At 39.6% G+C, this 15,921-nt stretch overlaps 1 protein-coding gene across 1 annotated transcript; it reads left to right on the forward strand.

Annotated features, from left to right (window-relative positions):
• The first annotated feature begins 1,451 nt into the window (after positions 1–1,451).
• LOC103511689 (F-box/WD repeat-containing protein 11) lies at positions 1,452–15,293 on the forward strand. Its single transcript, XM_026825382.1, has 11 exons — positions 1,452–1,505; positions 2,521–2,753; positions 3,039–3,143; positions 4,236–4,329; positions 8,192–8,362; positions 8,987–9,178; positions 9,691–9,953; positions 10,508–10,618; positions 10,980–11,058; positions 12,154–12,292; positions 15,199–15,293. Exons 1-11 carry the CDS (start codon positions 1,467–1,469, stop codon positions 15,291–15,293), a joined length of 1,521 nt encoding a protein of 506 aa, XP_026681183.1. The 5' UTR covers positions 1,452–1,466.
• The last annotated feature ends 628 nt before the right edge of the window (positions 15,294–15,921 follow it).

The following is a 15,921-nucleotide window of genomic DNA, read 5'->3' on the forward strand; positions in this document are numbered from 1 at the left end:
TTTTCATCCTCAATCAACAAATTTAATGTTGTCGTTTTATCATGATACCAGTACTGAATATGCCTCATAGGGCGTTACTCCAAGGGATTTCCAGTCACAAGAAAAGAGGAGTGTAGTGAAGCTTGACCAATATTATTGACCAATGACCATATAAGATACCATTTTTGGTGAAATTTAGAATAAATACATTTGAATTTTAGGCAAACAGGCCTAAAGGATGGGTTGAGTTTGTACGAAGCTTAATCAGTGTGTAAACAGTGGGTGATCTATCAAAGAATTACTCTTTTCAGTGTACTACTCAGTTGATGGGTCTGATCCTAAAACATGCCCAACTCAGGGAGTTGAAATCTAACTCATTGACTGAGTAGTCCACGGAAAAGACTGTTTTTTTTATATATATATCTGACTCACTATACATATCACAGTATAAGTTGGCTCCAAAATGCGCCTGAGTTTCTCTTGCCGAGTTCCTACACCAAAGTCTGCGTTGTATTAGTTCCTGCAGAGGGAGACAGATCTCTAGTATTTTCTTGATGTCTGATCGGTTGCAATGCTTCCAGCTTCTTATATCCGAGATATTGAAGGTTGTAAAAGATTTACTGCTTAGATTGTTCCCTATAAATCCCAAGCTAGTAGAGAGGACATGAAATAATGCATGCTCTGCTCTCCGTCTGATATGAGTAATAGTAATATTGATGGATGATTCATAGCAATTTATTCTGGCTCTAGTAGCTACTTTTGAATTTGTTTCCCACAGCATCGGCAATTAGGTGCATATGTATGTACGTATTTACCGATATGATATCTAATTAATAATTACGGATAACTTTTTTCCATGCAAATAAAAGGTGATGTCATTTCTCGATGCCGCTGTGGGTACTCCAGTTTCATTTACAGACATGATTTTCATCGTGAACTCACCGACTAAATTGTATACTCTAAACTAGAAGGCTCATTCGTGTAGCAAGTAGCAACAAGGTATTCCTTCTTCGTGGACTCCTGGGGTTTTTGCAAAAGGTCTGATAGAGGGAAATGTAACTACTAAGGTCTGATCGTCCCAAAATTGAAGAAAGTAAAGGGCCAGTCGTTCCGGAAAACAATATCTGCTTAGGATAAAAATTCCATTTGCGCCGGGCGGGAATCAAACCCGCGCCCTAGAGCTTGGACGGTACTCTCGCTACCCTCCAAGCTAACTAGGCTTGGTTCCCTCTATCAAACCTTGACTTCGTAACTATCTTCCGTATTCTAGTAGGCGCTAAGCAAAAGCGCCGTGCTTATCAGAAGTATCTGGTTTGCATAAGAAGTAATGGGTAAACAGTGGCTGAAAATATCGATTCAACAGATAGGCACTGAACTAACATGTTATCACTTAACATTTACATAATGTACGTACGTCTAGATGAAAGGTGTAGATAGGAAGTCGTTAAAGCGGGGAAGGAAGAGAAGCGAGCAAAGAAAAGAAGGGAATGAATGAGGAAATGAAAGGGATAAGCATACAAAAGCAAGTAAGTTTAAAGGAAGTTCTACCTTTTTAATGATTTTTTCATGTGCTTTTTACAAGGGCATTCATTTGTATACTGCCACAATCTAGATGAAAGATGTAGATAGGAAGTTGTTAAAGCGGGGAAGGAAGAGAAGCGAGCAAAGAAAAGAAGGGAATGAATAAGGAAATGAAAGGGATAAGCATAAAAAGCAAGTAAGTTTAAAGGAAGTTCTACCTTTTTAATGATTTTTTCATGTGCTTTTTACAAGGGCATTCATTTGTATACTGCCACTACTGATTTTTCATATCGTCTTACCACTTAGCACGTAGGTAAGGGTATCTCTTGATCTCCGAAGAGTTTTTTTTATTCAATAGGAAGGAAAGTAATGTAATCGGGTGAATTTTTTTCCGTACACCTATGTGAGTTTTCTTATTGGGGACTGATTTCGGAAAGTGTGGCCGTATTATGTGACTTTTTTAGTCAATATACAACCACTTAGCACGTAGGTGGGTATCTCTTGATCTCCGAAGAGTTTTTTTTATTCAATAGGAAGGAAAGTAATGTAATCGGGTGAAATTTTTTCCGTACACCTATGTGAGTTTTCTTATTGGGGACTGATTTCGGAAAGTGTGGCCGTATTATGTGACTTTTTTAGTCAATATACAAAATTTCTCTTTGGACTGGCAGCGGGTGTGGTGGCGCCATTACGTCCAAACTAGTCTAAAGAGAAATTTCGTATGATGACTAACCAGATAAAAAAAAAGTCGCATAAAATACGGCTTGTGTTTGTGAATCATATTTCTCGGTTGTCTCTCGCCCGTTGGACCTCTTAATAATGTTTTTTCAACCCCCAGCTTACCTGCTACATGATTCTTCCTATCTCACCACCTCTGTTTCGTCTGCCTCTCTTCCTCAGTTACCACCCATGACCATTCTGTACGATCCAAACCGGAAGAAGGAGCCGGCCCCTCAGTTCGCCTCGGAAAAGGAGATGTGCCCCTATCTCACCATCTCTGTTTCGTCTGCTTCTCCTCAGTTACCACCCATGACCATTCTGTACGATCCAAACCGGAAGAAGGAGCCGGCCCCTCAGTTCGCCTCGGAAAAGGAGATGTGCTTCAAGTATTTCGACAAATGGAGCGAGCAGGATCAGATCGACTTCGTCGAGAATTTGCTCTCCCGCATGTGCCACTATCAGCACGGCCACATCAACACCTATCTGAAGCCCATGCTGCAGCGGGACTTTATATCATTGTTACCAAGTGAGTAGCTTTTGCAGTGCCGTTTATAAGCGGTGTCCACTGTCCACACATAATCGACGTCGATCGACGGCATCGACTATGTGGACGGTGGTCAACCTGCCTCGGTGGTGTAGTGGTCAAGGCGCTCGCCTGGTAAACAGGAGGGCGTGGGTTCAATCCCAGCCGAGGTATGGAAGATCACCCTACGTCGTGTCCTGGTCGGACATCGCGCCGCAGTCAACGTCGTAGACTTTGACGAGAAATATATTGTGTCCGCCTCCGGGGATCGAACCATCAAGGTGTGGAATACGAGCTCGTGCGAGTTCGTGCGTACGCTGAACGGACACAAGCGGGGCATTGCGTGTTTGCAGTATCGCGACAGACTGGTGGTGTCCGGCAGCAGTGATAATACGATAAGGTAAGTATAGGAGACCAGTGGCATACCAATCTTTGCAGCTCGATCATAGAGAAAATATTTAACTTATCCCATAGTAAAAAGTCCAATAATAGTATTTAAGTCAAGAGTTCAAATTAAAGATAAGCAATTGCCAGCCTAGTTAGCTTGGAAGGTAGCGCGTCTGCCTTTTAAGCGCTAGGTCGTGGGTTCGATTCCCGCCCTGGGCGTATTTTATCCTGAATGGATATGGATAAGGTTCGTTCCCGGAAAGGCTACCTTTCTCCTATCCTGTCCTTCTCTCTTCGCTTACGGGACGACAAGACCTAAAGAGTTATAGTTCCCTCTATCAACCTCTTGGGAAAAAAGCAACGTTGTGGGTGGTGCATATCTGGACGAGTGACAGTCTAGGACAGGGGTTCTTAACCTTTTAGAATTGGCGGACCACTATTCATAAACCAAAAATCTCGCGGACCACTTGAGATTATGTATGTATATGCAATCAATTGTACATTGTACACGCTATGTGACAATGGGTATGATCAGTTAACCAATGTCGATCGTGGTTGATATCTGGACGGGTGACCGTCTGGAATATTACACGCTGCTGGCTATTTCGTAGTACACTCAGCCTCGACTATTGAAGAGATGGATTCTATTTCAGCAAAAAAGATGGGGTTGCATAGTTCTAGACTCTAGTCTAGAGTAATCTATAGAGATACATATATCTTTCTGTCGCAGTGACAAAGGGCTTGGCCCTTATTTGAGGATTACGAAGTTCTTTCTGGAAGAGAGACCTGGTTGAAATTCCCCATATGGGTGGAGCCACAATCAGATTTTAAACTCGATTTAAGTTCAACTTTTGGATTAAGCAACCTATCACAGCCCATTTCAAAATTTTCAGCCATCCCGGTTGCTAAATTCAGAGGCTGACGAAAAACGCCGACCCCGTCTGTACCCGGAAAAAAGCGAAGAAAAAAAAGGAAGACTTCAAATTTGACACTCTTCTTGTATCTTTGATGACAACAGGTTATTCCTTTTGGTCGAAAGTTAAATAAATATTTTATCGCTTTTTTAAGGGGCTAGTCTAATGGTGATTGTTTCTGATTTTTGCAGGATTCAATATTTATTCAAACCAAAACCTGGCGAGTCACACCCCGACCATTGTTCATATAGATCTTTGTTTCCTAAAATAATTCAAGATATAGAGGTAAGTACCTTGGAATTTCTCAATGTTTTCCTATAGTTTTGAGATGAAAACTGCTCCTAGGACCAAATAGCTTGCTTTGCTTTCCGTGTCCGTGAGAGGCATGGCATCTATCTTACGGTGCTTTTCTCACGGTGTTGGAAGGTTGGCAAAAAAAGATACTCTTTTTTTTAGCTTTAATTGAAGAAAATTACGATCAGCTCCAATAATCTTAATCAAAAACATTGTTCAGTACTTATTGGTATCTACTTAATAGAGTTGAGAACAGTCTAAATCTCTAAATTCTGAAGAAAGTTCTCAGTTCCGACTGTCAAGGTTGTTGGATATTGGAGGCTGGCAGTATTGATCCGATAGTAATCAATGTCTTGGAAACAAACACCTCATGGTAATACTGTGGTGAATAATGGCCTTGATGTTATAGTCTATGGCAGTTCTTCTCAAACGATGGGCTATGAGATGTGAGATTCTTTTCGATAAGAGAAAGATCAACGAACTGATGAGACAAATACCGCAGGCCTAATTAGAAAAAGGCCTTCGGCGCTATTAAAAGAATAACCATGTTCGCTACAATATTGTGTTCTTTAAGCTGTGTGCCACATCATTTGTAAATATAGAATATACCCTGTTTATACTGCCAGAATGAGACTGAAAAGTCCCTTTACTCCCGCAGTCTAAACAAGGTCTTATGTATTTGGTACAAAATAGGTGTGATTAAGTGTCCCGCGGTGGCAACAACTTTCAGAAGCGCTAGTCTGTGACTATATATAGGAGGTTACTAACAAGTACAGTGGACTAATTGTCTCGAATATCCATACTACAATCAAATCGTGAATACCTCACTACCTGGTGTACTTAATTTTTGTGTTGCGTATTTTATCAGTATATGATAACATGGATGAACTTGTTTCCTTAGAAGTTTATAACAGTGTGTACCTATTTATTTGTTACTAACCGGTTTTTCCTGCTTTTCGTTTTTTCAGCCTCCCCTATACTTTTCATCCTCAATCAACAAATGTTGTCGTTTTATCATGATATCAGTACTGAATATCCCTCATAGGGCGTTACTTGTGGTTTTAAAAAGGGCGTTTTTAAATTTAAACAGGTCTTGTTTATTGTTCCATAAAATGTAATGTTATTACCAATCAAATATATAAGACCTTGTTTAGACTGCGAAAGGTTGAATAGACCATTGCTCTTGAGCTTAGCGACTTATTTCCTCCAAAAGTATGCTATTATGCTATCTATCGGATGGCTGGATTCCATCCCACCTTCTACGTAGTTTCTCCCCTATACTTTTCATCCTCAATCAATAAATGTTGTCGTTTTATCATGATACCAGTACTGAATATCCCTCATAGGGCGTTACTCCAAGGGATTTCCAGTCACCAGAAAAGAGGGGATAGACCATTGCTCTTGAGCTTAGCGACTTATTTCCTCCAAAAGTATGCTATCTATCGGATGGCTGGATTCCATCCCACCTTCTACGTAGTTTCTCCCCTATACTTTTCATCCTCAATCAACAAATGTTGTCGTTTTATCATGATACCAGTACTGAATATCCCTCATAGGGCGTTACTCCAAGGGATTTCCAGTCACCAGAAAAGAGGGGTGTAGTGAAGCTTGACCAATATTATTGACCAATGACCATATAAGATACCATTTTTGGTGAAATTTAGAATAAATACATTTGCATTTTTGTGTTGCGTATTTTATCAGTATATGATAACGTGGATGAACTTGTTTCCTTAGAAGTTTATAACAGTGTGTACCTATTTATTTGTTACTAACCGGTTTTTCCTGCTTTTCGTTTTTTTCAGACGAGTTCCAGATCGTGTCTTCTTCTCACGACGACACGATTCTCATCTGGGATTTCCTCAACTATAGCGAGACCCCCATCCAGGGAGGAGGGGGCGGGGGCCCGCCACCCAGCGGCCCAGTAGGAGGAGGCCCGGGAGGCAGCTCGCCGCAGTTACCCAGCGCTCTGTTGCCGGCCGGTGCGGGTGCACCTCGCTGGAATATGGTGAGTGGGACTGGTAGGAAATGAACTTCATAGTTCTCATCTTCAGGATAAAGAATTAATTACGAGATTTCCTAGCTTTACTAGAAGAATTAAGGAATGAATTACGAGCTTTTAGCCGGCGTGAACGATCTGGTATTCCAGTGTTAAAACACCTACCTTATTCGAAAAAAAAGATGGTATTTCGAGCTTTGTTCAGGCTCTTTTTAGACGTGCCGTGCTTTGAAGTTTTCAGATGTAAAACACCCAAGACTAAAGATCTTAAAGTTATTTATACAGTGATGTTAAATCTTTATTAAAATAATAATAATTTTGGCCTATGAAAAAATCACAACCTGCACAGCTGTTTATCGTACTCGCCTTCAACTTGAGACATTCAACTAAAACAAGAGTAACTATTTAGCTATCTAAATACCGTGTAACATCAGTAATATCTAAATTTTATCCATCTTTCCCCATAGGATATCAACGATGGAAACAGTAACCAGTAGACAGCCAGTTCTAGAGTCCTCCCTACTATTCCGGTAGGTTCCCCCCGCTACTGAACCACCCTGAATATGTCCTGTTCATATCGCTCTCTGTGGAATACTGGGTGTCCTGTCAACATTATTCAACGGGATGTCTAGTTGAAGCAAACATCATTGGATTTGTCGTCATGATATAGCTTGTATAGTAAGAACTAGAAATGGGAGTTATAACATAGGTCTAGGCTAGAAAATTTAATTTTTCAAGCCTAGCCCTCACACATGGCCTTTGTTGCATCGAGTGGAAATTAAATAAAAAAGCCTAGCCCTGTGTATAACCACTACCAGAGATGTGTAATGAATCGGTGAGTTATCATAAAGAACTACTCTTTTCATTGACAGTGAGTTAGATCCTAGGGAGTTGAAGAATGAGTTACATGCGATCATACATAGGATTTTTCAAGCCTAGCCCTCACACATGGCCTTTGTTGCTTCGAGTGGAAATTAAATAAAAAAGCCTAGCCCTGTGTATAACCACTACCAGAGATGTGGAATGAATCAGTGAGTTATCATAAAGAACTACTCTTTTCATTGACAGTGAGTTAGATCCTAGGGAGTTGAAGAATGAGTTACATGCGATCATACATAGGGCTAGGCTAGCCTTGACTAGCCCTGTGTATAACCACTACCAGAGATGTGTAAAAAATGAGTGAGTTGTCAAAAAGAACTTCTCTTTTCAGTGATCTGCTTTTGCCAATGAGTCAGGTCCTAACTCCCTAGATCTAACCTATTATAAGAGGTTGAAACCAAGGGATTTCCAGTCACCAGAAAAGAGGGGTGTAATGAAGCTTGACCAATATTATTGACCAATGACCAATGATATAAGATACCATTTTTGGTGAAATTTAGAATAAATACATTTGCATTTTTGTGTTGCGTATTTTATCAGTATATGATAACATGGATGAACTTGTTTCCTTATAAGTTTATAACAATGTGTACCTATTTATTTGTTACTAACCGGTTTTTCCTGCTTTTCGTTTTTTTCAGAGCATAGAAAACAATTGGCGAATGGGCAAGTTTCTCCTTCAGAGGATAAATTGTCGCTCGGAAAACTCGAAAGGTGTCTATCTAATTAAAAATTACGGATAACTTTTTTCCATGCAAATAAAAGGTGATGTCATTTCTCGATGCCGCTGTGGGTACTCCAGTATCATTTACAGACATGATTTTCATCGTGAACTCACCGACTAAATTGTTTACTCTAAACTAGAAGGCTCATTCGTGTAGCAACAAGGTATTCCTTCTTCGTGGACTCCTGGGGTTTTTGCAAAAGGTCTGATAGAGGGAAATGTAACTACTAAGGTCTGATCGGTTTTTTCAGAGCATAGAAAACAATTGGCGAATGGGCAAGTTTCTCCTTCAGAGGATAAATTGTCGCTCGGAAAACTCGAAAGGTGTCTACTGTTTGCAATACGACGATCACAAAATAGTATCAGGACTACGGGATAATACGATCAAAGTGTGGGACCGTGTATCTCTACAGTGTATTAAGGTAAGGAATACATTGAGAAATTTTCAATACTACTTGTAACGCCTGACTGGCAACTAAAGAAAGGAAGAAGAACACAAGTAACTTTTACTGTTCACAGTTAGGGAAGTGATCACCTCTGTGCTGCCTCTCTGCGCGCAAAGAGGCAGCACAGAGATGATTTTTTCACTCTTTGGGCATAATGACGCCATTACATTTGCTGCCACTTATGTATCTGAAAAAGGGCCTCTGAGTTAAATTCTTGACACTTCTTGATGAAAATTAAAGAGTATGTCTCTCATGTTAAGGGAGATGTTTTAATACATGGGTTTCTGTGGCGTAAACACCATGGAATATGCTCTGGCAGCCAGGGTGTTGAAGTTGAAAATTCATATCTCCTTGGCGAAAGTGCCACAGAGAGGAATAATAAAATACGGATTCTATCGTTTAATCTGCCATCACCATTCAGCTACAGCCGAAGCCGCTACAACAACAAATAATACTGTGTTATATTATAATTTACCCTTAATAATAAAATCTGCTATTTTCCGTGTTGCCAGGTGCTGACGGGTCACACTGGGTCGGTGCTACTGTGTTATATTATAATTTACCCTTAATAATAAAATCTGCTATTTTCCGTGTTGCCAGGTGCTGACGGGTCACACTGGGTCGGTGCTGTGCTTGCAGTACGACGAGCGAGTCATCATTAGCGGCTCTAGTGACTCCACGGTGCGGGTGTGGGACGTGAACACCGGCGAAATGGTCAACACGCTCATACACCACTGCGAGGCCGTGCTGCATTTACGCTTCTCCAACGGCATGATGGTTACATGTTCCAAGGTAAAGGGCATCCACTCGTAAAATTTGTAGGCAAAACCAAAAGTCAGCCCAAAGCAAGCACCCTAGTTAGGGTTGATTGAGAGGCTGACGAAAAACGCCGACCCCGTCTGTACACGGGAAAAGGCGAAGAAAAAGAAGACTGGTAGTTAATCATTTAGACAGCCTAGTTAGCTTAGACGATAGGGCGTCTGGCTTGAAAGCGCTAAGCCGCGGATTCGATTCCCGCCCGGGGTGGATTTTATCCTAAACAGATGTGGTTGGTTTTCGGAACGACTGACTTTCTCGTATCCTGTCTTCCTTCTCTCTTTGATATCGCCGACGATAAGACCTTAGCAGTCACAGTTTCCGCTGTAAAACGTCTTGAAAAAAAAACTTAGGTACCTCGAAATTACTGCCAGCTTTCTTCGGTGCCAATAGTTTTTTGTGCATTGCAGCCATCACTATGTATGTAAGGTGAACCATGTGATGATCTTCTTTGAAAAGCTTCTTATGTTGAATACTTTTCCTTGCAGGACCGTTCCATAGCAGTATGGGACATGGTGTCCCCGAATGAAATCACCCTACGTCGTGTCCTGGTCGGACATCGCGCCGCAGTCAACGTTGTAGACTTTGACGAGAAATATATTGTGTCCGCCTCAGGGGATCGAACCATCAAGGTGTGGAATACGAGCTCGTGCGAGTTCGTGCGTACGCTGAACGGACACAAGCGGGGCATTGCGTGTTTGCAGTATCGCGACAGACTGGTGGTGTCCGGCAGCAGTGATAATACGATAAGGTAAGTATAGGAGACCAGTGGCATAGTGATCTTTGTATCTCGACCACAGAGACAATATTATACTGGTACAGGGTCCGCCAGAAAGATCTCATTTTTTAAAAAAATCAATTTACCTACTAAGAATCTAAGGAACTCGTTGAAGGTAAATTGATTTTTTTGTATGAAAGAAAAGAGAAAGAAGGGTAATTTTACTAATTTTAGATATTTGCCATTTAGTTTTTGAAGATTACATCTGACAAATGACGACCTTGTAAAGTGACCCATGGATTTTCTTTTGTTAACAGAACGGGTTGCTTCAAATTCCTTAACCTATCCCATACTTGACATTGTAACAGGGCGGTTTAGTCGGAAAATCTCGTTTAGTCTGGGTTACAGAATGTATGTTTTCTTTCTAAATAACGCTTCACTTCGAAAACGCAATGATGTGTTGTCCATACCATTGTTTACAATAAAATTGCCACTTTTTCTGAATCAAAATTGTACCTACTTGGATCTAATATTATTTCTTACCATTGTCATTATTGTTGTTATGACCATGTGTTTGATAATTTCAGACTATGGGATATCGAGTGCGGCGCTTGTCTCCGAGTACTAGAAGGTCATGAAGAGTTAGTACGATGTATTAGGTTCGATGCTAAGCGAATCGTTAGCGGTGCTTATGATGGGTAAGTAATATCAGATAAACAAGAGGACATGGGTTTGAATCCCAACCAATTATTGGAATTTTGTTAAATTTTTTTGAATACTTATTTTTAATTACAATATTAAACGGATTCGTTAGTATCAGCCAAGGGAGGAGTATAAGCCCAAAGTTGACCTCAATAAATTAGTATCTAAGAAGGTAAAAAAAGGAACTTTCAAGTATGTTAAGCACACTTGAAGGCTTGTCACAAATATCGCTCCCCAATTATTACACCAGATGAATTTTATGACTTGACTTGGACTCGAACCACCAATTTCTCAGAAAAAAAAAAGAAAAACGGAAATGAATAAAAATTGAATAACTGTTCAACTTTTCAATTTCAGCAAAATCAAGGTGTGGAACTTGGTAGCAGCATTAGACCCTCGAGCACCCACAACTACTCTCTGTCTACGTACCCTTGTGGTAAGTATATAACTTGGTATTCTTCTATTCATATCTCAACTAATAGGTAGGTAACTTCGGGTGAAAAAAATGCAGGGTGCGAATTTCAAAGTAATGGTCGAAATTATTGCCGGAGGCATAATTCTTTACTTTTAATTTAAACATATTGGTGACTTTTTTTGCTAATAAGATATTAAGGCTTCATGCCCAATGTGTCTTGACCCAGAGGTTGTGAGTTCAATACCCAGGGCTGATATTCTGTCCTACTTTCTTTCTCCGTGGCCGAGTGGGTATCACACACACTAGGACACTAGGCAGGTCCCGGGTTCGATTCCCGCAGAGTCGATTTTTTTCGGCTGTGCTGGGAGTTTGGATTTTAAGATTGTTGGTTCCATTATAAATTGTACCCATGTATTAGTGTCTATAAGAAATTTAAGAGTGTTGGTCCCATTGTACCCATGTACTGGTGTCCATAAGAAGTAGAGTCGATTTTTTTCGGCTGTGCTGGGAGTTTGGATTTTAAGATTGTTGGTCCCATTATAAATTGTACCCATGTATTAGTGTCTATAAGAAATTTAAGAGTGTTGGTCCCATTGTACCCATGTACTGGTGTCCATAAGAACTTAAGGGTCTTATCTTGAGGCCTATTTTTTCTATTCTCATATGGATTCTCAAATTCTCATATGGCTTTAGGAAAACTAATCCTCAAATCAGGACTACCCTAACAACATCTATAGTTGGGAAACCGTAGGGTTGGCACATCGTTGGGAAATGGTTACATGGTTTTGGAACTGTTGGCCAACGGTAAGACAGCGCACCAACCCATATTTTGCCAACCACGAAATTTCAACGCAAGGCCAACAATTACCCAACCTAAAATGTTGTTAGGGTGTCCATAAGAAATTTAAGAGTGTTGGTTGTTGTCCCATTATAAATTGTACCCATGTACTAGTGTTAGGAGCAGTATTGGTCCCATTGTAACCATATACTAATGTCCATAAGAAATTTAAGAGTGTTGGTTGTTGACTTAGGAGCACACGGGACGAGTGTTTCGATCCCATTGTAACCATATACTAGTGTCCATAAGAAATTTAAGAGTGTTGGTTGTTGACTTAGGAGCACACGGGACGAGTGTTTCGCCTCCAGTTCGACGAGTTCCAAAGAGTAGTTATTTTCCACAACTCATTTGGCCTACTAGATGGAAGAGTTAAACCTAAACCAAGTTTAAACCCAGATTGTGGTCCCGGTCATGAATGTAAAGTTTGTGAAAAGATTTCAAGTCCTTGTTTCAGAGTTGCCAATAAGCTTTGTGATTATAGCGCAATTTCTACCGCTTTAGTGAGAACGATAGTTTTAGTCTTCACCTCACCTCAGAGATTCTCTGTCTCAAGCATTTTGTCTACTTTGATCGGTTTGTTTGGAAGCCTCATAAATCCAACAGATTTATAGTGAAAAGTGTAAAGTAGCTTTTTCATTTCCTGCGAGTTCATAGTGATATTCATTATATACCTGAGATTGTTCGACTGCCGGGGTAAGTAAGCTTGCATAGGACTATGAAGTCCTATGCAAGCAGGATTAACTTTGTCTGATGAAATAGTGAGTTTGGTAACATTTAAAAAGCAGAGTGTCTGAACTCCTCAAGGATTTTGTCTACTTTGATCGGTTTGTTTGGAAGCCTCATAAATCCAACAGATGTATAGTGAAAAGTGTAAAGTAGCTTTTTCATTTCCTGCGAGTTCATAGTGATCTTCATTATTTACCTGAGATTGTTCGACTGCCGGGGTAAGTAAGCTTGTAAAGGACTATGAAGTCCTATGCAAGCAGGATTAACTTTGTCTGATGAAATAGTGAGTTTGGTAACATTTAAAAAGCAGAGTGTCTGAACTCTTGCCTTCAGAACTACGATCTACATAGAGTCAACATGAGGCTGTCTGGTCCTGAGGATTACAATTTGGAATGAAAATGTATGTAGACATCAAAGCTGAAGTAAAATTCTCGTTAAGAAGAAACGATGTTGTCAATTTAATCAATAACTGTATTATTTAAAACATCGCATAGACTTTGAAAACGGGATACCATGTCAAGTACTAATTAATACTAAAATAAGAAGAGAATAAGTCAGAATCCATAGACATCAGAATCCATATACCCAGGTACCTCATAGATAAAAAATAAACTTATCGCTACATTTATGTGTATTAAATTCATACACACTTTCTCCCACTTTGTCTTTATTTAAGAACATCAATTATGCGTGTATAATTGATGGGTTATTTATATTGTAAATGTTTTGTGTAAATCAGAATCCATATACCTAGGTACCTCATAGATGAAAAATAAACTTATCGCTACATTTATGTGTATAAATTCATATACACTTTCTCCCACTTTGTCTTTATTTAAGAACATCAATTATGCGTGTATAATTGATGGGTTATTTATATTGTAAATGTTTTGTGTAAAAGTGTACATTGTTAAATTAGTATGAATTAAAATTATTCACTTGAAATTTAATTTTAATTAATTGATGGAAAAACGAAAGATTTTTAATATGTTTTCTTGAAATTTTACAATTGATAAATTTCGATAGTTTGAATATTGTTTGAGCTATTTGCTTGAAGCCCCCTGGTCGAGTGGTTAAGAGCATTGACTCTCAACCTGGAGATGTTTGGTTAATATCTCGGCTACGGCGGAAATTTCAAGTTGTTTTTCCTTTCCAGGATAAAAAGAATGCCCTCGAGCAAAAGTAGTATTCACTGTGGTAGATGTATTTGATTACCTACCGTCTTCAGTCTCTTGTTTATGCTGCAAAAGATAACGTTCACCAACGAAAACTGATTCAAACATCTATTTAGAAGGAACAGTATTGACAAAATGGTCTCAATTGCAAGTCAAATTTCACTTGGTGCATTCAAATGAAATCATTAACTTATCAGAGACATCCGTACAGATGTTATCAAAAACTGTTTAATTCTGGCTCTCGAACTTTTTAGTCCCACTCTAAACTCTAAGCAAGAACTCCTTCAACCCTGGTAGTAATTAGGTTACGTAGGAGTTTCTCTTTTTACCTTCGAGACAAAAACCTCCCTTTAAAATAATGCTCGTATTCTTCATTATTTTTCGATGTACATACTTTTTATCTCTTTGTCTATGTTGATAGGAAAAATTGAATTAAAAAGTAATTTAAAAATTAAATTCACTCTGCGTTTTCTTGTTAGAATTCTAAACCATCTAGTCCACATGCCGTGGAATGTACATTATATTATCGTTCTCAACGCTACGGATCAGTTAACCAACGTCGATCGTGGTTGATATCTGGACGGGTGACCGTCTGGAATATTACACGCTGCTGGCTATTTCGTAGTACACTCAGCCTCGACTATTGAAGAGATGGATTCTATTTCAGCAAAAAAGATGGGGTTGCATAGTTCTAGACTCTAGTCTAGAGTAATCTATAGAGATACATATATCTTTCTGTCGCAGTGACAAAGGGCTTGGCCCTTATTTGAGGATTACGAAGTTCTTTCTGGAAGAGAGACCTGGTTGAAATTCCCCATATGGGTGGAGCCACAATCAGATTTTAAACTCGATTTAAGTTCAACTTTTGGATTAAGCAACCTATCACAGCCCATTTCAAAATTTTCAGCCATCCCGGTTGCTAAATTCAAGAGTTAAACCTATTTTAATCTTTGATTGTGACCCCGGCTATGAATCGGAAAAACGGTTTTAACCCCGATTAGCCTTCATAAAGTGGGTGCTCTTAAGCTGTGTCCACACAATCAACGGCCGTTGATGACTGTTGACTGAACCGTCCACACTGCCTCGACAACATAGATTCACCTCGGCCGTCGACTATGTGTGGACACAGCTTTACAGTCGAAGAGATGTAGGCAGATACAGGAAAATCATCCTTTTCATCATCCTACAGTAAGGAAAGTCGCGTATTTACTGTGTTAATGATATCCCTTCTTTTCATCCTCAGAGCTCTGTAAACAGTTTTCCTGGTACAATAGCCTCATTATTCCAGTAGGCAGGTGTCAGGATAAACAGTAATGAGGAAGTATTAGCACGTGACAATGTTCTACTTCAGTGAGCAAGAGCCGTGCTGTTATAATGACACCGGATATTCTATTAAACGATGATACCTTATATGTTTTGAAGATCTCGATATCTTTCTTATCAAGGAAAAAGGTTCAAGGTACAAACACACTACCATCACGTCTCGTGAACTCATGGGGAGTCTGAAAAAGGCTTAGACTGTCGATGTAATTCAGAATTTTGAAATGTGCTCTGCTTCTCCACCTATCCAAGTACACGCCGGTGCTTAGAATTATTCCGGAATTCAAATGTTGATCATTATATGCTTGTCACTTAACTAATTTTTGTGACTTTGCTTTACTTATGGTTCGTGCTGTTATAATGACACCGGATATTCTATTAAACGATGATACCTATATGCTTTGAGGATCTCGATATATTTCTTATCAAGGAAAAAGGCTTAAGGTACAAACACACTACCATCACGTCACGTGAACTCATGGAAACTCAGAAAAAGGCTTAGACTGTCGATGTAATTCAGAATTTTGAAATGGGCTCTGCTTCTCTACCTATCCAAGTACACGCCACGTTCAACGGTGCTTAGAATTATTCCGGAATTCAAATGTTGATCATTATATGCTTGTCACTTAACTAATTTTTGTGACTTTGCTTTACTTATGGTGATTTTAACATCCTTTAAGGGTCTTATCTTGCCTAATTTTTCTATTCTCATATGGCTTTAGGAAAACTAATCCTCAAATCAGGACTACCCTAACAACATCGATAGTTGGGAAACCGTAGGGTTGGCACATCGTTGGGAAATGGTTACATGGTTTCGGAACTGTT

Source organism: Diaphorina citri, unplaced genomic scaffold (genome assembly GCF_000475195.1).
Source record: "Diaphorina citri unplaced genomic scaffold, Diaci psyllid genome assembly version 1.1 scaffold740, whole genome shotgun sequence".
Classification (NCBI taxonomy): Eukaryota; Metazoa; Arthropoda; class Insecta; order Hemiptera; family Psyllidae; genus Diaphorina; species Diaphorina citri.

What these genes read in the sequence shown, in the direction of transcription:
- LOC103511689 (XM_026825382.1), top strand. Translation starts at nt 1,467, where the DNA reads ATGAATGAGGAAATGAAAGGGATAAGCATACAAAAGCAA. An exon ending in GGATAAGCATACAAAAGCAA is followed by an intron (nt 1,506 to 2,520) that starts GTAAGTTTAAAG and finishes GCTTCTCCTCAG; the next exon opens with TTACCACCCATGACCATTCT. An exon ending in AAATAATTCAAGATATAGAG is followed by an intron (nt 4,330 to 8,191) that starts GTAAGTACCTTG and finishes CGGTTTTTTCAG; the next exon opens with AGCATAGAAAACAATTGGCG.